This window comes from Pelobates fuscus, chromosome 1 (genome assembly GCF_036172605.1).
Source record: "Pelobates fuscus isolate aPelFus1 chromosome 1, aPelFus1.pri, whole genome shotgun sequence".
Classification (NCBI taxonomy): Eukaryota; Metazoa; Chordata; class Amphibia; order Anura; family Pelobatidae; genus Pelobates; species Pelobates fuscus.
The window spans coordinates 265,311,613-265,330,418 of NC_086317.1; the positions used below are offsets into that span (position 1 = coordinate 265,311,613).

The 18,806-nt window shown below is 42.9% G+C and overlaps 1 protein-coding gene across 2 annotated transcripts in view; it reads right to left on the bottom strand.

Moving 5' to 3' along the window:
* Positions 1-17,749: 17,749 nt before the first annotated feature.
* LOC134612684 (multidrug and toxin extrusion protein 2-like) overlaps positions 17,750-18,806 on the bottom strand; it is a 115,785-nt gene continuing 114,728 nt past the window's right edge. For both annotated transcript variants that reach the window (XM_063457115.1, XM_063457107.1), the window contains exon 18: positions 17,750-18,118. In XM_063457115.1, the coding sequence (XP_063313185.1) occupies positions 17,847-18,118 (272 nt within the window). In that variant the 3' untranslated portion in view covers positions 17,750-17,846. The remainder of the gene's footprint in view (positions 18,119-18,806) is intronic.

Here is an 18,806-nt window from a genome sequence, read left to right on the forward strand (position 1 = left end):
TCTTACTTCACAGTTTTCATAGTACATACTATCCTCGGGCAGGTAAATCTACAGGTTGTGAATCTCCGCCCCTAATAGTACAGGTTTAGTAAGTTAATTGACTGAAATGATTGTTCCAGTATACATACTTTGTCAGTGTCAAATGTCAGAAGGATGCACCTTGCTATGTAAAATGTGTTGGGTGTTTGACTGAATTAGTATATGACAGCCTATTATGATTTTTATGAATTGCACATCCTAAACAAGAATACTGCACCTGTGTGAAGCTACGCTCAGCACAAATGGCACTAATAAAAAATCCAATGTGTACTTGTTACATTTGTGCTGCGTTTATTATTAAGGTAATTACTGTAATTACTGATTAAATAAAGGACACCCATACCCCCTACAAAATACATAATTTTCCCTGTCAAAAAAAAACCTGTTATATCTAAAAAAACAAAGCAATTCAAATAAAAATTGAAACAGTACAAACACAGCACTAACTGACCAGCTCGGTTTCATGTTGTTTGGCTGTTGTAGAGGGGCTGTTGACTTATTGTGATATTTAATAAACATTAATAACTCAAAAATGAAATGAGATTGAAAGGATCTTCAATTGGCACAAATCAGCACAAATGCAAAATTAACCAACCAGCCTGGTTTCACGTTATTCGGCTGTTGTAGGGGACTGGGTGACCTTTATTTATTTGGTAATTATCTTAATAAAACCAGCACAAACTTAATTTTTACAGCACAAATGTAGCGCTAATGAAACACAGGGGCCAGTTACATGCAGAGATGTAGCAGTTGTATTGAAATACACAGTATTACATTTATTGCAATAGTAAAAAAAAAACTGCTGCTTCTCAGGATTTTCCATTTTCCCCTTATAATTAATGAATATTAGGCCAAATAACTACAATAAAATTGTGCAGCACTGCCCCAGGAAGCACCTCTTGTGGCCATCTGAGTGACGGCCACTAAAGGTGTTACTACCTCTAAAACAGTTTACGGTGCTAAAAGACTGGAATAACCACTCCCCCTTCTGGACACACATAGACAATCCAATGAACAAAGAATACCAACTGCACACCTTAATAGTAAAATGCATTTTTTATTAAACATCAAAAGTATAATAAAAAATAACACAGGAATATTGTTCTTTGGATTAGCAATATAAACACTTCATTTTCTCTGAAAAGATAGTGTTTATATAAAAATTCTGCAGGGAAGGACTGTACTCACCAGAACACAATAACAACTTCATTTAGATTATGTTGGGTTGGTGGTGGGAGTGTTCCTTTAAGATTTCTCAATGCTTTCCTATAGACGCTCTGCGCGATGGAGGTGAAATGTGCCTCCAGCATCGCAGATGTGCCTCTAGTGGCTGTCCAGAAGACAGCCACTAGAGGCTGGATTAACCCCAAATGTAAACATAGCAGTTTCTCTGAAACTGCTATGTTTGCATCTGAAGGGTTAAAACCTGAGGGACCTGGCACCCAGACCACTTCATTGAGCTGAAGTGGTCTGGGTGACTATAGTGTCCCTTTAAACTCGTGTTCTCATGACTATAATGTCCCTTTAATGCTATAATCAGTCTTTGATTTACTCACATAGTGCTATTTGCTCACAGTTTCAATGACAGGCCAGAGATACAAACTTGCTAACCATCTGCGGCACTCCTACTTGACTCTGAGACAATCCAAGTTTGTGGAAGATATGCAATGTCACGGGTTAAGGTGTTATAAAGAATTACAGACAAGGTGGTAGTTGGTGGTGTAGAGGTGGTGAAGGGGCCTAGCAAAGCACACAAGTGGGGTGGAAATACACTCGAGCGGTGAGGGTGTTGCAGAGAGACACACTAAAAGGAATAAGGAGAAGTAAAAAAATGCAGTAAGAGCAGAAACACACACAGACATACAAGACGTTTAAGGTTCAGGGGTGAGAAGGTATATCAACAGACAATTCTGCTTTTAGTGCCAAATACCCTATGTATGCCTCTGGTTTTCATTTTAAAGCAAGTTTAAGACAAGAGTCCTGTTTGGTTGGTTTGTAAAATAAACAGCAGGTAAACCTTTTTTAACTTATGAGCTCAAAAACCTGCAACTAGGATAATGAAACAAAATATGTTAAAGTGCAACAGTGTACAATTTAACTAATCTGTCAAGGAAAAATCCAATTTTTATCAGAGGCAAGGAGTCGTGGGCTAAATTCATAATATTGTGTATGCGGGTAACTGGTTAGATGAATTATGTAAGTTTAGGTCTAGTGATGTACCGAACTGTTTTCTGGCGAATAGTTCCCGGCGAACATAGCGTGTTCACGTTCGCCACGGTGGGCGAACACATGCGCGGTTCGATACGCCCCCTATTCGTCATCATTGACTAAACTTTGACCCTGTGCCTCACAGTCAGCAGACACATTCCAGCCAATCAGCAGCAGACCCTCCCTTCCAGACCCTCCCACCTCCTGTACAGCATCCATTTTAGATTAATTCTGAAGCTGCATTCTTAGATAGAGGAGGGAAAGTGTAGCTGCTGCTCACTTGATAGGGAAATGTATAGCTAGGCTAGTGTATTCAGTGTCCACTACAGTACTGAAGGACTCATCCTATCTCTGCTGTAAGGACAGCACCCCAAAAAGCCCTTTTTAGGGCTAGAACATCAGTCTGATTTTTTTTTGTGTAATCTAATTGCAGTTGCTTGCCTGCCTGCCAGCTCACAGTGGATACTGTGCCCACTTGCCCAGTGCCACCACTCATATCTGGTGTCACAATAGCTTGCATTTAAAAACAAAAAAAATTTTTTCACCGTAATAGATTGAATAGCAGTTAGTTGTCTGCAAGCAACTGTGTGTCAGGCCTACAGCGTGTACTCTGCCAACCTCTGCCAGTGCACAGTGCCACTCATATCTGGTGTCACAATAGTGTGCATTTAAAACCAAAAAACCCTTTTCACTGTTATAGATTGAATAGCAGTTAGTTGTCTTCAAGTGGGTGTGTCAGGCCTACAGCGTGTACTCTGCCAACCTCTGCAAGTGCACATTGCCACTCATATCTGGTGTCACAATAGCGTGCATTTAAAACCAAAAAACTTTTTTCACTGTTATAGATTGAATAGCAGTTAGTTGTCTTCAAGCTGGTGTGTCAGGCCTACAGCGTGTACTGTGCCAACCTCTGCAAGTGCACATTTCCACTCATATCTGGTGTCACAATAGCATGCATTTAAAACCAAAAAACTTTTTTCACTGTTATAGATTGAATAGCAGTTAGTTGTCTTCAAGCGGGTGTGTCAGGCCTACAGCGTGTACTCTGCCAACCTCTGCAAGTGCACATTGCCACTAATATCTGGTGTCACAATAGCGTGCATTTAAAACCAAAAACTTTTTTCACTGTTATAGATTGAATAGCAGTTAGTTGTCTTCAAGCGGTTGTCAGGCCTACAGCGTGTACTCTGCCAACCTCTGCAAGTGCACATTTCCACTCATAGCTGGTGTCACAATAGCATGCATTTAAAACCAAAAAACTTTTTTCACTGTTATAGATTGAATAGCAGTTAGTTGTCTTCAAGCGGGTGTGTCAGGCCTACAGCGTGTACTCTGCCAACCTCTGCAAGTGCACATTGCCACTAATATCTGGTGTCACAATAGCGTGCATTTAAAACCAAAAACTTTTTTCACTGTTATAGATTGAATAGCAGTTACTTGTCTTCAAGCGGGTGTGTCAGGCCTACAGCGTGTACTCTGCCAACCTCTGCAAGTGCACATTGCCACTCATTTCTGGTGTCACAATAGCGTGCATTTAAAACCCCAAAATTTGTTTTCACTGTTATTGATTGAATTGCAGTTAGTTGTCTTCAAAGCCTACAGCGTGTACTCTGCCAACCTCTGCAAGTGCACATTGCCACTCATATCTGGTGTCACAATAGCGTGCATTTAAAACCCCAACATTTTTTTTCACTGTTATAGATTGAATTGCAGTTAGTTGTCTTCAAGGCCTACAGCGTGTACTCTACCAACCTCTGCAAGTGCACATTGCCACTCATATCTGGTGTCACAATAGCGTGCATTTAAAACCCAAAAACTTTTTTCACTGTTATAGATTGAATAGCAGTTACGTGTCTTCAAGCGGGTGTGTCAGGCCTACAGCGTGTACTCTGCCAACCTCTGCAAGTGCACATTGCCACTCATATCTGGAGTCACAATAGCGTGCATTTAAAACCCCAAAAAATGTTTTCACTGTTATAGATTGAATAGTAGTGATGTACCGAACTGTTCGCTGGCGAATAGTTCCTGGCGAACATAGTGTGTTCGCGTTCAACCGCGTGCGAACACATGGGCGGTTCGATCCGCCCCCTATTCGTCATCATTGAGCAAACTTTGACACTATGCCTCACGGTCAGCAGACACATTCCAGCAAATTAGCAGCAGACCCTCCCGTCCACACCCTCCCACCTCCCTCCGAGCATCCATTTAAGATTCTTTCTGAAGCTGCATGCTTAGTGAGAAGAGGGAAAGTTTAGCTGCTGTTCATTAGATAGGGAAATTGATAGCTAGGCTAGGGTATTCAGTGTCCACTACAGTCCTGAAGGACTCATCTGATCTCTGCTGTAAGAACAGCACCCCAAAAAAGCCCTTTTTAGGGCTAGAATTTTTTTAATCTTTTTTGTGTAATGTAATTGCAGTTGCCTGCCTGCCAGCTTCTGTGTCAGGCTCACAGTGCATACTGTGCCCATTTGCCAAGTGCCACCACTCATATCTGGTGTGACTATAGCGTGCCTTTAAAAACAAAATAGTGTTTCACTATAAGCTAATAGCAGTTAGTTGTCTGCAAGCGTCTGGGTGTCAGGCCTTCAGCGTGTGCTCTGCCAACCTCAGCAAGTGTAATTTGCCACTCATATCTGGTGTTTCTATAGCGTGCATTTAAAACCAAAAAACTTTTTTCACTGTAATAGATTGAATAGCAGTTAGTTGTCTGCCAGGTCTGTCAGGCTCAGTGGATACTGTGCCCATTTGCCTAGTGCCACCACTCATATCTGGTGTCACAATAGCGTGCCTTTAAAAACAAAAAAAGTGTTTCACTGTAAGCTAATAGCAGTTAGTTGTCTTCAAGCGGGTGTGTCAGGCCTACAGCGTGTACTCTGCCAACCTCTGCAAGTGCACATTGCCACTAATATCTGGTGTCACAATAGCGTGCATTTAAAACCCAAAAACTTTTTTCACTGTTATAGATTGAATAGCAGTTAGTTGTCTTCAAGCGTATGTCAGGCCTACAGCGTGTACTCTGCCAACCTCTGCAAGTGCACATTGCCACTAATATCTGGTGTCACAATAGCGTGCATTTAAAACCAAAAAACCTTTTTCACTGTTATAGATTGAATAGCAGTTACTTGTCTTCAAGCGGGTGTCAGGCCTACAGCGTGTACTCTGCCAACCTCTGCCATTGCACATTGCCACTCATATCTGGTGTCACAATAGTGTGCATTTAAAACCAAAAAACCCTTTTCACTGTTATAGATTGAATAGCAGTTAGTTGTCTTCAAGCGGGTGTGTCAGGCCTACAGCGTGTACTCTGCCAACCTCTGCAATTGCACATTGCCACTCATATCTGGTGTCACAATAGCGTGCATTTAAAACCAAAAAACTTTTTTCACTGTTATAGATTGAATAGCAGTTAGTTGTCTTCAAGCTGGTGTGTCAGGCCTACAGCGTGTACTGTGCCAACCTCTGCAAGTGCACATTTCCACTCATATCTGGTGTCACAATAGCATGCATTTAAAACCAAAAAACTTTTTTCACTGTTATAGATTGAATAGCAGTTAGTTGTCTTCAAGCGGGTGTGTCAGGCCTACAGCGTGTACTCTGCCAACCTCTGCAAGTGCACATTGCCACTAATATCTGGTGTCACAATAGCGTGCATTTAAAACCCCAAAATTTGTTTTCACTGTTATTGATTGAATTGCAGTTAGTTGTCTTCAAAGCCTACAGCGTGTACTCTGCCAACCTCTGCAAGTGCACATTGCCACTCATATCTGGTGTCACAATAGCGTGCATTTAAAACCCCAACATTTTTTTTCACTGTTATAGATTGAATTGCAGTTAGTTGTCTTCAAGGCCTACAGCGTGTACTCTACCAACCTCTGCAAGTGCACATTGCCACTCATATCTGGTGTCACAATAGCGTGCATTTAAAACCCAAAAACTTTTTTCACTGTTATAGATTGAATAGCAGTTACGTGTCTTCAAGCGGGTGTGTCAGGCCTACAGCGTGTACTCTGCCAACCTCTGCAAGTGCACATTGCCACTCATATCTGGAGTCACAATAGCGTGCATTTAAAACCCCAAAAAATGTTTTCACTGTTATAGATTGAATAGTAGTGATGTACCGAACTGTTCGCAGGCGAATAGTTCCTGGCGAACATAGTGTGTTCGCGTTCAACCGCGTGCGAACACATGGGCGGTTCGATCCGCCCCCTATTCGTCATCATTGAGCAAACTTTGACACTATGCCTGACGGTCAGCAGACACATTCCAGCAAATTAGCAGCAGACCCTCCCGTCCACACCCTCCCACCTCCCTCCGAGCATCCATTTAAGATTCATTCTGAAGCTGCATGCTTAGTGAGAAGAGGGAAAGTTTAGCTGCTGTTCATTAGATAGGGAAATTGATAGCTAGGCTAGGGTATTCAGTGTCCACTACAGTCCTGAAGGACTCATCTGATCTCTGCTGTAAGAACAGCACCCCAAAAAAGCCCTTTTTAGGGCTAGAATTGTTTTAATCTTTTTTGTGTAATGTAATTGCAGTTGCCTGCCTGCCAGCTTCTGTGTCAGGCTCACAGTGCATACTGTGCCCATTTGCCAAGTGCCACCACTCATATCTGGTGTGACTATAGCGTGCCTTTAAAAACAAAAAAGTGTTTCACTATAAGCTAATAGCAGTTAGTTGTCTGCAAGCGTCTGGGTGTCAGGCCTTCAGCGTGTGCTCTGCCAATCTCAGCAAGTGTAATTTGCCACTCATATCTGGTGTTTCTATAGCGTGCATTTAAAACCAAAAAACTTTTTTCACTGTAATAGATTGAATAGCAGTTAGTTGTCTGCCAGGTCTGTCAGGCTCAGTGGATACTGTGCCCATTTGCCTAGTGCCACCACTCATATCTGGTGTCACAATAGCGTGCCTTTAAAAACAAAAAAAGTGTTTCACTGTAAGCTAATAGCAGTTAGTTGTCTTCAAGCGGGTGTGTCAGGCCTACAGCGTGTACTCTGCCAACCTCTGCAAGTGCACATTGCCACTAATATCTGGTGTCACAATAGCGTGCATTTAAAACCCAAAAACTTTTTTCACTGTTATAGATTGAATAGCAGTTAGTTGTCTTCAAGCGTATGTCAGGCCTACAGCGTGTACTCTGCCAACCTCTGCAAGTGCACATTGCCACTAATATCTGGTGTCACAATAGCGTGCATTTAAAACCAAAAAACCTTTTTCACTGTTATAGATTGAATAGCAGTTACTTGTCTTCAAGCGGGTGTCAGGCCTACAGCGTGTACTCTGCCAACCTCTGCCATTGCACATTGCCACTCATATCTGGTGTCACAATAGTGTGCATTTAAAACCAAAAAACCCTTTTCACTGTTATAGATTGAATAGCAGTTAGTTGTCTTCAAGCGGTTGTCAGGCCTACAGCGTGTACTCTGCCAACCTCTGCAAGTGCACATTTCCACTCATATCTGGTGTCACAATAGCGTGCATTTAAAACCAAAAAACTTTTTTCACTGTTATAGATTGAATAGCAGTTAGTTGTCTTCAAGCGGGTGTGTCAGGCCTACAGCGTGTACTCTGCCAACCTCTGCAAGTGCACATTGCCACTAATATCTGGTGTCACAATAGCGTGCATTTAAAACCAAAAACTTTTTTCACTGTTATAGATTGAATAGCAGTTACTTGTCTTCAAGCGGGTGTGTCAGGCCTACAGCGTGTACTCTGCCAACCTCTGCAAGTGCACATTGCCACTCATTTCTGGTGTCACAATAGCGTGCATTTAAAACCCCAAAATTAGTTTTCACTGTTATTGATTGAATTGCAGTTAGTTGTCTTCAAAGCCTACAGCGTGTACTCTGCCAACCTCTGCAAGTGCACATTGCCACTCATATCTGGTGTCACAATAGCGTGCATTTAAAACCCCAACATTTTTTTTCACTGTTATAGATTGAATTGCAGTTAGTTGTCTTCAAGGCCTACAGCGTGTACTCTACCAACCTCTGCAAGTGCACATTGCCACTCATATCTGGTGTCACAATAGCGTGCATTTAAAACCCAAAAACTTTTTTCACTGTTATAGATTGAATAGCAGTTACGTGTCTTCAAGCGGGTGTGTCAGGCCTACAGCGTGTACTCTGCCAACCTCTGCAAGTGCACATTGCCACTCATATCTGGAGTCACAATAGCGTGCATTTAAAACCCCCAAAAATGTTTTCACTGTTATAGATTGAATAGTAGTGATGTACCGAACTGTTCGCTGGCGAATAGTTCCTGGCGAACATAGTGTGTTCGCGTTCAACCGCGTGCGAACACATGGGCGGTTCGATCCGCCCCCTATTCGTCATCATTGAGCAAACTTTGACACTATGCCTCACGGTCAGCAGACACATTCCAGCAAATTAGCAGCAGACCCTCCCGTCCACACCCTCCCACCTCCCTCCGAGCATCCATTTAAGATTCATTCTGAAGCTGCATGCTTAGTGAGAAGAGGGAAAGTTTAGCTGCTGTTCATTAGATAGGGAAATTGATAGCTAGGCTAGGGTATTCAGTGTCCACTACAGTCCTGAAGGACTCATCTGATCTCTGCTGTAAGAACAGCACCCCAAAAAAGCCCTTTTTAGGGCTAGAATTTTTTTTATCTTTTTTGTGTAATGTAATTGCAGTTGCCTGCCTGCCAGCTTCTGTGTCAGGCTCACAGTGCATACTGTGCCCATTTGCCAAGTGCCACCACTCATATCTGGTGTGACTATAGCGTGCCTTTAAAAACAAAAAAGTGTTTCACTATAAGCTAATAGCAGTTAGTTGTCTGCAAGCGTCTGGGTGTCAGGCCTTCAGCGTGTGCTCTGCCAACCTCAGCAAGTGTAATTTGCCACTCATATCTGGTGTTTCTATAGCGTGCATTTAAAACCAAAAAACTTTTTTCACTGTAATAGATTGAATAGCAGTTAGTTGTCTGCCAGGTCTGTCAGGCTCAGTGGATACTGTGCCCATTTGCCTAGTGCCACCACTCATATCTGGTGTCACAATAGCGTGCCTTTAAAAACAAAAAAAGTGTTTCACTGTAAGCTAATAGCAGTTAGTTGTCTTCAAGCGGGTGTGTCAGGCCTACAGCGTGTACTCTGCCAACCTCTGCAAGTGCACATTGCCACTAATATCTGGTGTCACAATAGCGTGCATTTAAAACCCAAAAACTTTTTTCACTGTTATAGATTGAATAGCAGTTAGTTGTCTTCAAGCGTATGTCAGGCCTACAGTGTGTACTCTGCCAACCTCTGCAAGTGCACATTGCCACTAATATCTGGTGTCACAATAGCGTGCATTTAAAACCAAAAAACCTTTTTCACTGTTATAGATTGAATAGCAGTTACTTGTCTTCAAGCGGGTGTCAGGCCTACAGCGTGTACTCTGCCAACCTCTGCCATTGCACATTGCCACTCATATCTGGTGTCACAATAGCGTGCATTTAAAACCCCCAATTTTTTTTTCACTGTTATAGATTGAATTGCAGTTAGTTGTCTTCAAGGCCTACAGCGTGTACTCTGCCAACCTCTGCAAGTGCACATTGCCACTCATATCTGGTGTCACAATAGCGTGCATTTAAAACCCCAAAAATTATTTTACAAAGAAAAAAAGTTTTTCAGTGTAAGCTAATAGCAGTCAGTGTCCTTAAAGAGGGTGTCAGGCCTTCAGCGTGTGCTCTGCAGACCTCTGCCAGTGTACTTTGCCACTCATATCTGGTGTCACAATAGCGTGCATTTAAAACAAAAAAACTTTTTCACTGTTATAGATTGAATAGCAGTTAGTTGTCTCCAAGCGTCTGGGTGTCAGGCCTGCTCATCTGCCCACAGTCAGGTGTCTGTGAAGGACATGTTTGAGCGTAAGAAGCCAATGTCAGAAAGTCACCCCCTTGCCCGGCGTCTGACAGCTGGCTTGTCTGTACTATTAGCCCGCCAGCTTTTACCATACAAGCTGGTGGAGTCTGAGGCGTTCAAAAAATTTGTAGCTATTGGGACACCGCAGTGGAAGGTACCCGGACGAAATTTCTTTGCACAAAAGGCAATCCCCAACCTGTACTCGATTGTGCAAAAGGAAGTAATGGCATGCCTGGCACACAGTGTTGAGGCAAGGGTCCATCTGACCACTGATACCTGGTCTGCAAAGCATGGTCAGGGCAGGTATATCACCTACACTGCGCATTGGGTAAACCTGCTGACGGCTGCCAAGCATGGAAAGCGTGGCTCTGCAGAGGAGTTGGTGACACCGCCACGACTTGCAGGCAGGCCTGCTGCCACCTCCTCTACTCCTCCTACTCCATCCTCTTCCATAACCTCCTCGGCTGAGTCCTCTTCTGCTGCTGCATCTTGCTCCACATCAACGGCACCCCCCCCCCCAGCTCCCCAGGTACTATTCCACATCCCAGATACGGCAGTGTCACGCCGTCTTGGGTTTGACTTGCTTGAAAGCAGAGAGTCACAACAGACCAGCACTCCTGTCCGCCCTGAACGCACAGGTGGAAAAGTGGCTGACTCCGCAGCAACTGGCGATCGGCAAAGTGGTTTGTGACAACGGAACAAATTTGTTGGCGGCATTGAAGTTGGGCAAGTTGACACATGTGCCGTGCATGGCACATGTGTGTAATCTGATCGAACAACGCTTTGTACTTAGTACACAGGTTTACAGGACGTCCTTCTTGTCTCTGTACTTAACTGCCAACAGCTCCTCTTGGCGCAGAGCTGAGGTCCCCCCCTTCGTAGCCGGGTGCGTGCAAGTTGTCCTGGGAAACCTGTGCTGTTCTTTTTAATTGTGCCGCAAGATACTGTATCAAAACAGTACAGTAGCTTGAACAAAGGGACACTTGTATAAAAATTGTCAGTATACAAGTGGTACCCTTTGTTCATCAGGGGGAATATCAGGTCCCAGACAATCTTGCCACTGGTTCCCATATGTTCTGGGCAACCTGGAGGGTCAAGGTGGCTATCCTTTCCCTCGTACACCCGGAAGGCCTGAGTATACCCAGTCTCGCTATCACAGAGCTTATACATCTTTACACCATACCTAGAGCGCTTGGAAGGAACATACTGCTTGAATCCCAGCCTTCCCTTATACTTCATCAGGGATTCATCCACGCATATATTCCTTCCAGTTGTATAAGCCTCTGCAAACCTGGCAGCAAAGTGGGTAATCAGGGGGTGGATTTTATACAGCCTGTCAAACTGGGGATGCTCCCTAGGGGGACACAGGCTGTTGTCGCTGAAGTGCATGAAATGCAGAATAATTTCATACCTCTTCCTCGACATACATTGGGAGTAAATGGGGGTAGAGCAGATGGGGCTACTGCTCCAGTAGGAGCGGATGGAGGGCTTATTTATGGTGCCCATCAGCATAGTCAATGCCCAGAATCTTTTAAATTCTGGCACAGTGTGTATCTTTGCCAAAAAAGAGTCTGGATGTGTAGCTCGGAATTGATGGGCATATAAATTATTTTGGGTGACAATGTTCCCCAATACAGGCATCCTTAGGACAGGTGTCAATCCATATCTGACAAGTGACCCTATGTAGGGGGAACAGTCTCTATTCTGCTCTGTCAGTGTGTATCATGGGCTCTGAGGACGGGGAACAGTCTCTATTCTGCTCTGTGTCAGTGTGTATCATGGTCTCTGTGGACAGGTGTCAATCCATATCTGCCAAGTGAACCTATGTAGGGGGAACAGTCCCTATTCTGCTCTGTGTGAGGAGGAGGAACGGGAAATGAGTAGCTCGGCATCCAACCTTGTGCAAATGGGGTCTTTCATGCTGTCGTGCCTGTTGAGTGACCCTCGTATAAAAAGGCTGAAGGAGAACGACCTGTGCTGGGTGTCCACGCTACTAGACCCCCGGTATAAGCAGACAGTGGCAGAAATGTTACCGAATTACAAGTCGGAAAGGATGCAGCATTTGCAAAATAAATTAAAAAGTATGCTTTACACAGCGTATAAGGCTGATGTCACAGCACAACGGGAATCTAACAGGGGAGGAGGTGGAAGTCATCCTCCTCCTCAAACGACCACGCCCTCAAGGACAGGACGCTTTACAGACGTGTTGTTGATGGAGGACATGCGGAGCTTTTTAAGTCCTACGCATCGCCACAGCCCTTCGGGATCCACCCTCAGAGAACGACTCGACCGACAGGTAGCAGACTACCTCGCCTTAACTGCAGATATCGACACTCTGAGGAGCGATGAACCCCTTGACTACTGGGTGTGCAGGCTTGACCTGTGGCCTGAGCTATCCCAATTTGCGATAGAACTTCTGGCCTGCCCCGCTTCAAGTGTCCTGTCAGAAAGGACCTTCAGTGCAGCAGGAGGTATTGTCACTGAGACGAGAAGTCACCTAGGTCAAAAAAGTCTAGATTACCTCACCTTTATTAAGATGAATGAGGGATGGATCCCGAAGGGACTGACAGTGGGCGATACATTCGACTAAAAAAGGCCTGATGAGATGAGCTGCCTTGGGCTAAAAATGGTGACCCTATGTAGGAGGAAAAGTCCCTATTCTGCTCTGTGCCAGTGTGTATCAGGGTCCCTGAGGACAGGTGTCAATCCATATCTGCCAAGTGACCCTATGTAGGGGGAACAGTCCCTATTCTGCTCTGTGTCAGCGTGTATCAGGGTCCCTGAGGACAGGTGTCAATCCATATGTAACGGACCGTTTCAGCAGACAAGGGGTTAAAATCCGTTTAGGCGATAATCCCCTTTTCAAAGAAAGGCACAGCTACTGCAGAATAACCAAAGCTCACGAATTGGATACAAGTGAATGCACCAAACTCCCGAACTGAATACAAGGGAATAAGGTAGCACTCCAAACTCCCAAACTGGAACCTCACGAATAGCTACTAGCAGACGAACAGGAAAAGCTCCCAAGCGGCTTACACTCCTGGCAATCAGTCCCTAGCAGCATACAGTGAATCCCCACAAAACGAGTCAAGGCTGCGAGTTGAGGGTCAAGCAGTGATCTGTTTATTGAGGGCTACCTGCCCCTGTATTTATGCAGGTCTCCCACCTAGTGGACACTCCCCTAGGGGACCAGATGGAAGACTGTAACAAAGGACAAACAAGTAGCATTTCAGGACATACAGAAGTAAAACATCCCCACAATGCATCCTGATCTCATCCCTCTATCCTGGAGTTAATTGAGAAGTAATTCAATTATCTCCCAGGACAGAGACAAAACAACATTACACACGTGGGGACACAAAAGACAGCAAACACTTTAAAATACATAAAGTTAAATTTTACATATAAGAAACAGGCATTTAAACTATCCCCAGATAGCTCAGGTCTGAGTGCACATTATTAGGTGAATGGCACTCAGACCACACGAATACAGTTTAATTGCCTTGGAGCCAAAGTCTTTAATTCCACAGGCTCCATGGCAGGCTATCTGGGTACTTCCACATAGATTGGGATATAAATTCAAAGTCCCAAATAGGAACCAGGGGACTGGAGGCTCAGCGGTGCCTGCACGCAAAAGTGTCCGCTTTTAGTGCAGGAAAGCCGGGCAGAAAAGCGCTGGCTGCCCGGGGAGCTCCAGAACACCGCCATCGTGTGGCGGCTAGGTGCAACCGCGACCACCCGGTAACAATCAATTAAGCTGCGGTTAACCGCAGCTATTGGGTGGTCGATTGATAGAATCTACCGAACGGCTGTGCAGAAGGGAAGGAATAACCCTTTCTGCACAGTAAAAGTAACTGTTTAACTGCCGGTCCATAGTCATGGGGGAGAAGGCTGGCAATTAGGCTTCTCCATAACAGAGGGAAGCAGGGCAATTTGTTGAATAAAATAACAGTTACAAATGGCAGTTTGTAACACCATATCTGCCAAGTGACCCTATGTAGGCGGAACAGTCCCTATTCTGCTCTGTGTCAGTGTGTATCAGGGTCCCTGAGGGCAGGTGTCAATCCATATCTGCCAAGTGACCCTATGTAGGGGGAACAGTCCCTATTCTGCTCTGTGTCAGTGTGTATCAGGGTCTCTGAAGACAGGTGTCAATCCATATGTCAGGTGTCAATCCATATCCATTGTGATTTAGGAATGTTAGGTGATTTATGCCCTTTATTAAAACCAGACTCTGCATCAACTGTGTAATTTTCCATGGGAGTTTTGCCATGGATCCCCCTCCGGCATGCCACAGTCCAGGTGTTAGTCCCCTTGAAACAACTTTTCCATCACTATTGTGGCCAGAAAGAGTCCCTGTGGGATTTAAAATTCGCCTGCCCATTGAAGTCTATGGCGGTTCGCCAGGTTCGCCAGTTCGCGGACGTTTGCGGAAGTTCGCGTTCGCCGTTTGTGAACCGAAAATTTTATGTTTGCGACATCACTATTTAGGTCATACTACATCTGTATCATATTTTATATGTACCACTGTGGTGTACATAGTGTGTTCTTATCTCTCAGATGATAACAGCTATGAGCTTAAATAGAAAATCCCATGTTTTGGATCCCTGTCACAGTCAGGGCTCCATCTTTGAGATGCCTCATGAAGAAATTATGGCTTCTGTCCATACAGAAAGCATTATGTCGAAGAAATAGTAGATCTTTCACAAACATAGTGCATTACAATCAAGCTGTCTCTAAAACAGCCTTCTGTGTCTTGCCTAGGATTAGATCACAGTTCAGTCTGCAGTTGTTTCTCTATCTAACAGGCATAGCAATACAAACACATTAACCACATACTTGTTCTGGACAGCATATTTTTTGTGTTTTCCACCTCTGTATACCTCTGTCTCAAATTTCATGGGATAGAACAAATCTAAATATTTATCCCATCATCATTGAGGATATCAATTTGCAAATGATGCAAATGATGATTTTTCCAGGTCAGTTACTTTGGAATCCCTTTTTCATGTTGGTTGTCAACACTGTACAACTCCTACTTGATAAGCTACTTAGACCAGTGTATCCTGGTTTGCCATCATCTCCAGCCTTGAGTGTCCCATTACATTCACTTGCAACCAATGGCCAAAGGGCGCTTGTTATTATCAGCATGTCCTCTGATGCTGTTGTACTACGACTGCTTGTGATCTCTAGGAGTACAGTGTTCCTCTGTGGCTCTTCCTTTAATTAGCACGAGTGTCAAATACAATATTAAAATCAACCTTTATTAAAACCTATGGTTCATTAAATCATAGTCACTACCCTTCTAACTAGTGATGTCCCGAACTGTTCGCTGGCGAATAGTTCCAGGCGAACATCGCTTGTTCGCGTTCGCCACGGATGGCGAACACATGCGCTGTTCGGTCCGCCCCCTATTCGTCATCATTGAGTAAACATTGACCCTGGCCTGTACCTCAGTCAGCAGACAAATTCCAGCCATTCAGCAGCAGACCCTCCCTCCCAGACATTTGTTTAATGTAGTATAATAGCAGTCAGTTTCCTTCACTAGTGTGCGTTTCAGGGCCTACCCACTGCCACCACTCATATCTGGTGTCACAATAGCTTGCATTTAACAAAAAAAAACTTTTTGGACTGTAATATAATATCAGTCAGTTTCCTTCACTAGTGTGCGTTTCAGGGCCTGCCCAGTGACACCACTCACTCACTGGTGTCCCAATAGCTTGCATTTAAAAAAAAAAAATCAACTTTTTGGACTGTAATATAATAGCAGTCAGTTTCCTTCACGAGTGTGCGTTTCAGGGCCTGCCAGGGCACAGTGTCACACCAGTGCAACTCATATCTGGTGTAACAGTAGTGTACATTTTCAAAATAAAATAAAATTTTGACTGTAATAGATTGAATAGCAGTTAGTTGTCTGCCAGCGTGTGTCAGGCTTGCAGTGTATACTGTGCCCACTTGCCCAGTGCCACCACTCATATCTGGTGTCACAATAGCTTGCATTTAACAAAAAAATAACTTTTTGGACGGTGATATAATAGCAGTCAGTTTTCTTTCACTAGTGTGCGTTTCAGGGCCTGCCAGGGCACAGTGTCACACCAGTGCAACTTATATCTGGTGTAACAGTAGTGTACATTTTTTTTAAAAAAATACAATTTTGACTGTAATAGATTGAATAGCAGTTAGTTATCTGCCAGCGTGTGTGTCAGGCTCACAGCGTATACTGTGCCCACTTGCCCAGTGCTACCACTCATATCTGTTGTCACAGTAGCTTGCACGCATAGTACCACTAATCGAAAAAAAAATGACAGGCAGAGGCAGGCCACCCCGCAGGGGCCGTCGTGGTCGTGGTTCTGTGAAAAGCCTTTTCTTTAGGCTGTAGACTGGAAGATCTCCTCCATGCAGCCAACTGGTCCAGAGAATCTACGTTCCAGGAATTTTATTTTCGACCAGTTTCTCATTTTTCCACTTCAGTGATCACGCAGCTTTGAACTATCATAATAGGAGCCTCTGTGTCCTTTAATAAAATTACCAGATTTTACTAATCTCATGACGTAAAGTCATGATTTTATAAAGGACACGGAGGCGAGTATTATCCCACCCAATCCAGGTAAGTTGCGCCCTCCCTGTGAATATACCGTCACGTAATGGGGCACGAACCGTGTGGTAATGCAATGTTTTGTTTTCACCTGATTGACTAGTACTTCCCTAACATATTGTTTGATTAAAGTTGTAATATAGATGTGGACATACTATCCAAGAACGTATTTTACCATTTCATTTCTCTGTCTTAGAGCCTCCTAATTGGGTTGTCATACTGGTCCATGTCTGTCCATAACAAGTTCAAACAGAAGATTGCCGGATTCTCTGGAGTACCATTACCATAATCTCCCTGGAATCACAGTTCTACACATCTGTTGGATTACATCGGTTTTCTATCTATGGGAGTGTTCGTCGGCAACATCAAGAAAGAGGAGTGGCTTAGGGTCACATGGGACATTATTATGCTAGGAACACTCTCATTGGTATATATGGCTAACCCTTTGGGGTAAATGATATTTTGTTATTGAAATTTTTTTCATTGAATATATACAATATCCTTTCTTTTGCTGCTAAGGAATAAAGAAAGAGATACGCATAATACTCACCTCCGTGTTCTTTATAAAATCATGACTTTACATCATGAGATTAGTAAAATCTGGTAATTTGACCCATTAATTACTTCCAATGACATCCACAACACATATGGCATTTTATTTAGTATTCATCAAGTACGCCACATGACCCACAAACACTTGGTATCAATTAATCACCAATACAGCACCCACAAACTGATATCACACACAAGAGGCCACAAATAGAGACATTAGCATTGTGTGTGGTGGTGTTAATTTTATTAACTGAATTCTGTATTTTTTCTCGACACCCTCATGGTAGGGAAGTTGGTATTTTGCAGTGTATTAACATTATTATACCTAAACAAGGACTCTGCACTGGGCAGACAAGCTAGCTGCTTTGGTCATGTGAATAAAGTGCTTGCGTCCTATTGTTTTGCATAGAAATGTTCCTTATGTAGATAGATTAAGATATCTAAAAATAGCAGAAAGATCAGTTCAACATAAAAAACATATTTGGTGCGGCAGACAACCTCTAACACAATGATCTTGGTATACTACTGAGAATAATTTATTTTAAGGTTCCTCCATTCAGACGTTACACTCATATTATGTTCCATTCAAATGTTTAATATTGTCCTTTGCCAATGATAAATTTAAATGTTATACCAATAATCAGTGTAGCCACAGCTAAAACTACAGCCAAACCACGCCAAACAATCAACTGCTTCACTGTAAGAACATCTCCAACAATGTTTTCCTGTGCAGTTGTGGAATCTTCTTTCTGAGCGGACATATCTTCATACTCCCCGGCAGATTCATTGTCTGATAAAATAGGATGTTTATCTGTACTGACATGTTGCTTTATATTACATTTTAGCTCAATGGACTGAATGTTACCTGCGATAGGCAGAAAAGAATGCTTTGTTATATGAACACAAATCTGTACAGTTATGCAGAAATTATGCCTAATTGCACATTAACATAATGCTGTTTGTTTACTTAAAGGGTCTCGGGAATTGATACAATTAAATAAAGCATTGTAAATAACCATGTTGTAAATAAGCACCCATAACTTGTGTTAAACTTTATAAAATTTTCATTTAGATGGATGTTAAAGATTTATCAAGTTACATCATAATCTAGTTCAAACGTGGAAAAGCCTAAACCAACATTGCAAATAAGGACGAGAAACAGAAACATTGTTCCATTTCTAGAACCAAAGTAAAAAAAAAAAAGAAAAACATAATTTAATTTCTATAACAAAAGCAAAAAAAAAACCAAAACAAACCCCATTATTCTATTACTAGAGCGAAAGCAAAAAAAAAAAAGTTCCCTGCACACTATTCCAAATCCCAATGCACAAATAAAATAAATAACAAAAGGTTTTTAGTACCATTTGAATAGACATCAAAGTGCAAGCTCATCTGCCTTATCAAGACAAATCTCTTAGGGGAGTCCTACACTCCTATAATAATAATAAGATAATTTTTATTTTGTTTTTATCAAAGGGGTATTTTTTCTTTTATTTTTATAAAAGTGGTATTTTTTTATTTTGATTTTATAAAAGGAGTATTTTTTTATTTAT